Genomic DNA, 6,389 nt, shown 5'->3' on the forward strand with positions numbered 1-6,389 from the left:
CAACTAGGCCTGATCAGACCAGACCAGACCAGAATAGACCAGACCAGACCAGACCCAACTAGGCTTGATCAGACCAGACCAGACCAGACCAGACCAGAATAGACCAGACCAGACCAGAATAGACCAGACCAGACCCAACTAGGTCTGATCAGACCAGACCAGACCAGACCAGAATTGGACAGACCAGACCAGACCAGACCCAACTAGGCCCGATCAGACCAGAATAGGACAGACCAGACCAGACCAGACCCAACTAGGCCCGATCAGACCAGACCAAACCAGACCCAACCAAACCCAATCATATAAGACCAGACCAGACTAGACCAGACCCAACTAGGCCCGATCAGACCAGACCAAACCAGACCTAACCAAACCCAATCATATAAGACCAGACCAGACCAGACTCAACTAGGCCCGATCAGACCAGACCAGACCCAACTAGGACCAATCAGAACAGACCAGACCAGAATAGACCAGACCCAACTAGGCCCGATTAGACCAGACCAGATCAGACCAGACCAGACCCAACTAGACCCGATCAGACCAGACCAGACCAGACCCAACTAGGCCTGATCAGACCAGACCTAGGCCCGATCAGACCAGACCAGCCCAGACCAGACAAGACCCGATCAGACCAGACCAGACCCAACTAGGCCCGATCAGACCAGACCAGACCAGACCAGAATAGACCAGACCAGACCCAACCAAACCCGATCATATAAGACCAGACCAGACCAGACAAGACCTGATCAGATCAGACCAGACAAGACCTGACCCAACCAGGCCCGATCAGACAAGACCAGAGCAGACAAGTCCCGATCAGACCAGACCACAGGAGACCCAATCAGACTCAATCAGACAAGACTAGTCCAGGCCAGTCCAGACCAGACCAGACCAGAACAGAACAGAACAGAACAGAACAGACAAGACAAGACTAGATCAGACTAGATATACAATACGATACAATAGTGAGTGTTTTTCGGGTTAAGTGGAAAAAAAGGTGCATGTACATATGAACAGTCATGAACATTTATGAATAGTTTTCCCTGAGATACAGATGTATGTGTGTTACATGAGTATGACGCGATTTAACTTTTTGCTTTTAGATTTCCGACTTTAAATGCAGAAGTAAACAAGAAGTCGACATGAAATTGATTTTCTCTCTGCTTTATTCATTTGAGCCAATCAATAAATACACAATAAATAATCATTACACATTACTCACAACAGAATGATTAGTCATTAAATAAACTTTAAATATAAAAATAAATAGAGAAAAACTACAACATGTCAGTAAAACACAATAAATCCCTGAATGCTTCAGTACTTCTACCACAGTGAAGTACTTCAGACCTGAATGTTCAGAGGATTTGAAGTACATCCAAGTACATCAAGTACTGTAAACACCGTCGGTTCTCTGAGGCACTGCGTTTTTTTGGTCTTGTATCATTTGATTTTATCCAAAAAGAAAACTAATTCAAAATCGAACATGATTCACTTTACGCTTAGTTGATTTCATTGATTTGATCGAGTGAAATTAAATATACCGTTAGTAATCCTGCAGTGAAGAAACGTTTCACAGGACGCGGTTTTCAAGTATCAAACCCCAAACTTCCTTTAACAAATACAACAACATCTCTAAACTAAAACATCTACTAGGCTTAGGCTGCTGGTTCATTACAATAAATACATCTGAATCTCTTTAAAAACAGAGAAAGTATTAAATAGGCACTCTGGTCTCACTTTGTTTTGCTTTTAGTTCTAAATTTAAATTCATCCATGTTGTGCCGTTCTTGTCGTTTCTGGATCTTCAGAATCTTGGCCGATTCTTGGACTTGGCTTGGCGCCGCCGCCGCCTCCTGTCGGACAGCGAGCCCGCCGCGTCGTACAGCGGCAGCAGCTCGAACAACGCTTTGCTCTGGACGACTGGATCGTTCATCTGGAGAAGAAAGACCAAAGGTTTTACATCAATGACAACGAAGTCTGTAATGTTAAACCCATACACAGAATACACCTCTAGCTGGCGCCACGTTAACCTTAGATGTGAAGACTTCCGTAAGGCCGACGCTAATCCGCCATGAGCTTTACTTTAAGCCTTAGAAAACCCCAAAATACTTCTTTCATACGCCTTAATTTCAGCCACAATGAAGCCCAATTAAATCATTTTCTAAACGTACTTTGAGCTCTAAGTGAGTCCTAAGTATGTTGGACTAAATGAGTCTCATTTAAGGCCCTTCTTTAGTGGAGCGTGTCTCTTCAGAAGGTTTCTACTAAACGCCAACTTTCCTGAAGCCGGACACAGATCAGATCTCTACCTTGATGTCTTGGAGTTCCTGCAGCCTCTTCAGAAGTTCCCCCTGCTCGCGGTAACGGTGCAACTTCAGATCATGGATGTTCTTCAGGATGATGTTCAGCATCTTCTTGATATTCTCGTTTGGTTCCGAGCCTTTGGAGGCGGCGAGGGCGGCGGCGTCGTTTGGGGTGCCGTTGACCGAAGAGGCTGTTTGGGGACTCGGAGTCGGAAGCTGCTTCAACATGTGATCGATCAGCTTTTCATACGTCTCCAAAACGGCGCCGAGGTAGAGCATCTGAGTCTGAGAAGAGAAACGGTGAAAGGTGGTAAAATTGCCCTTCATATTTAAAACTTATAAGTCTTGATGCATCTTTGTAAAAATTAAGATTTTTTGCATCAAATCTGTGGAGAAACTAACCAAACCAAAAGTAGAAAGAGTTTATAGTGTTGTTTATAGTGTTTATAGTGTCTGTTGTCACTTGGCACATGTAAAGCAGCCTCTATGTGCTTTAACACTTTTGACCCAGTGGAAAAACTCTGTGGTTTCCCACGCAGGAGTCAAAGTAAGCGTAGAGTAGGCCTTAAAAGGAAGTGCCACTCATTGACTGTTAAATGTGAATGTCATATCCAGGCGCCGCTAACCGGGTAGAAACTCATCAGGATGCAAGAACTCAAACTCTTGTTTTTTCCGTCTGGTGGAGAATCCACTGAACGGCGCCGGTCAAAGACATCCGGTCAAATGTCAAGAACGACTCAAGTCAAACGTTCCTTAGACACAAAACTGACCGAACCAGGTGGCTACCTAGGCCTCAGATGAGTCACAAGAAGTTTCTGGACCGGAGCGGATTCAAAACTGAATGAAGCGGTGGAGAAAAAAATAAACAGGGAAAACCCCGACGGGTGGGCACGCCATCTAATCTAAAGGTCTGTGCACCACGTGTATACCTGAGTGTGATTCAAAAAAACCCGTTAGACTACCATGGAAAAATCAAAACAAGTCAAATGTGTGTGGATGTGTTGGATTCAGTCCAAAGTAGCTTCACATTCCCGACTCCGACAAAAAGCCGAAGTGGCTTAAAAACCTAAAACCCGTTTGTCCAGAGCCGACAAACGTTCATTCTTCTGTCGAACCAACAATCAGCTACGACTGGACCGACTTTTCAGAACGTAGAAAGACTTTTCTCTTCTAAAGAACAACAGTTGCAGCTGGTCTACGATGAGCGGAACAGTTTTGCCGTTTGCTAAAAACTTCTTTTTACACAGAACACGAAAGTAATCAATACCCTAGAAAGAGTCAGGTTGTCGGTTTAGATCTTTAAGTTGAGTCTCAAGCCAACAACGCGCTGAACGTCTCCAGATGTAAACCTGAAACTGATTGCCGTTTTATCTCCTAAACCACACAAGGCATCACCAAGCAAAACGCTGCAGACTGCAACAGACTGCTCCGTCGCCGGTGGTTCAGCTCTTGCTCGAAACCAACCATGAAGCGTTTGTTGTTTTCTTTCTTCAATCGTCGCTGGCGAAGAGTGAAAGTTTAGTAGTCGCAGAAAGGTTGCACAATGCAGAGGCAGCAGGAGACGAACTAAGAACAAAGAAAAACCTCAAACTCCAGAGTGAAACACCAACCAGCTGCTGACTCAGGGATCAGAAGCTCAACAAAGATGGCCACCATTTGTTTAACTCTAGGAGAAGACTGATGTTTAGAATAGCTTAGCATGAAGACACAAGGGGAAACAGCTGCTAACAAACCTGATCAACAGTCTGAATTATTTATTGGTGACTGATAAACACACAAACTACTTGATCTTCTTCCTGGTTTCCTTGTGAATGCACTCAGCCGTTAATGTAGCCTAGCGTAGCAACTAGATGCCAATCAGTTCAATCAGACCACTGCCACTCTTTTGTCCGTCACAACATTAAGCCCCTCCCCCAAACAATCTGATTGGCCCGGCTGATCGGTTCCCAACAGAGAGACTCCAGACCAACTTTCTGGCTTCCAGGCTAGTTCTACTCCGCTTCCATTCATTATGCTAAGCTAGGCTAACAACTCTGTACATAAGACATGGGCCTTGATCTTTCAGGTGATCTGGCAGGTAAAATTTAAACCGAATCTTAAACAGACTGAACAACCAAACACATCATAAACTTCTATTTACCTCTGTTTTGCCTTGTGGAATATTTTTGAAGACGGGCATCCCATTAAATCTTTCTTTAGTTGAAATGTTCTGCAAAACAAAACAAAAGACAGAAATGTTAGTTCATGTTGCAGATGAATCAAGTTATATGTTTTATTATTTATTTGTGTAAGTAGGACCAGGCCTCTCCGGTGCATTCCAGGACAGTCAGACATTTTCTTTTTAAACTAGCTGCACTGACACATAATATGATATGATCGACTTTATTATGAAACAGTAAACACAGGTCTGGTCCTTTAACCACGCACTACTGCACAACGAAAAAGGTGTGTGTGTGTGCATGTGTGCATATGTGTGTGTGTGGTGAGAGCATCACAGTCACAAAGAAGAATCAAGAGGAAACAGAAAGCCAGAACCAACGAGAACCACAGCGACGCTGAACAAGTCGCTCCTAACTCTCAGTACTCACATAGTGCTGCAGGAGCTTCTGGACGGTCCTGTTCATCTCCGCTGGGACGTGTAAGCCTTTGACCTGACACACCAATAGGCACAGTGACAGGCAGATCACAGCCCTCGCCATGGCAACCATCATAGCACCCTTAGTCGAGTTCGTTTAGATCCCTGTCTGAGGCGATGCTGAGCACGGTGAAACTCTCAAACTGTTCAAAGTTCTTCTGGTGAAGGCATTATTTATAAGTCGGAGAGAGAGAGAGGAAAGGGGGGCAGAGAGACGTAGACAACTAGGAAGAGAGTGTGTGTGATGCATGAGATGATATAGGTGTGAAAATGTGGTTGTTGCAGTTTCCTTTAAATCACCAAAGTTCATAGAAGTGGGTGAGGGGTCTCCCACATGCATGTCGAACACAAATCATTAGCTCGCTGCAGGAGCTCACGTCACCCCCATGTTTTACTGGAACTAATGTCCTTACTGGTCAAACTTGCAGCTCCAGTGTCTTCTCACAGCGGCCTGATGTTTGCATGCAACACCATGCAGCGCACCGAGTTTCGAGCAGAAACCAGTGGAAAGCGCCTTCTCCCGTAACGGTTGGGCTGCGTCGGCCCGCGTCGGAAATCATTAGATCCAACAGAAAGTGGATGGAAATGGTTGCGAACGCCGATCCGTCGTTTGCATTTGAGGTTTCATTTCAGTAATTAAAGCAGACGACTCAAACAGCTGATCGGTTCCTTCTGAAGAAAGAGACTTTCGGAAACGGCTCACACATCCTCTATTCAGTCTCGGCTGTTTGTTAAAATAGCACAAACAGGATGAAACTAATGATGTGACCGCTGCTATAAATATTTAGGGTGTTACACATTCTGGGCGATTCAGTAATTTCCTCAATCAGCTGAAGACGAAGCAGTTTTCAGAAACCTGCATTAATCATATATTTATTGAGATTACGTCCAGCAGCGTATTCATCCACATCTGGACTGAAGCGTTTTCCCTTGTGGATGAATAAAGTTTATCTAAGTCTAAGGCCTTAAACAGAACTATCACAGCACTAGCGCTACATCATCTGGGTTTTACTGGGAACTCCAGAGCCTGGTGTTAATTCTTGTTGAAGCAAACTGAGTCACTAATAAAGTCATTACTCTGCACTTCTGCTTTGCCTTTTTTAGCCTCTTCCAGCTCCTCGTTTTGGATTCTCGTCTCGTTCGCTGAGTGCTTCGGTTTTTCCAGCGCTGGCAGGCAGCCCATGGTTTTGCATAAATGCATTCCCATGTAACACAGTGGAGTAAATACGAGACGGTATTTACTTCTGAATTTACTCCTCGGTTGAAAAAGGTGTGAAGATGTTGTAGCGTGATGGCTGATGAATGACTGAAATATGAATAAACAGTCAGAATGATAAGCTAAATGGAATTTCGATTGGAAACCACTAGCTCTGCTCTCTGCTAGCTACAAGTCACAAACAAATGCTAAGCTAAAGTTTAGCTATAAGTAAAATATGAACCGTTTT

General features: G+C 44.3%; 1 protein-coding gene across 1 annotated transcript; it reads right to left on the bottom strand.

Moving 5' to 3' along the window:
- Nucleotides 1-1,324: 1,324 nt before the first annotated feature.
- LOC311508900 (interferon gamma-like) lies at nucleotides 1,325-5,209 on the bottom strand. The gene is made up of 3 exons (XM_084573890.1): nucleotides 4,898-5,209; nucleotides 2,316-2,594; nucleotides 1,325-2,050 (listed from the first exon to the last, which is right to left on the bottom strand). Exons 1-3 carry the CDS (start codon nucleotides 5,018-5,020, stop codon nucleotides 1,811-1,813), a joined length of 642 nt encoding a protein of 213 aa, XP_084430016.1. The 5' UTR covers nucleotides 5,021-5,209; the 3' UTR covers nucleotides 1,325-1,810.
- Nucleotides 5,210-6,389: the final 1,180 nt, after the last annotated feature.

This window comes from Chelon labrosus, assembly GCF_963514085.1.
Source record: "Chelon labrosus genome assembly, chromosome: 23".
In the NCBI taxonomy this organism is placed as follows: Eukaryota; Metazoa; Chordata; class Actinopteri; order Mugiliformes; family Mugilidae; genus Chelon; species Chelon labrosus.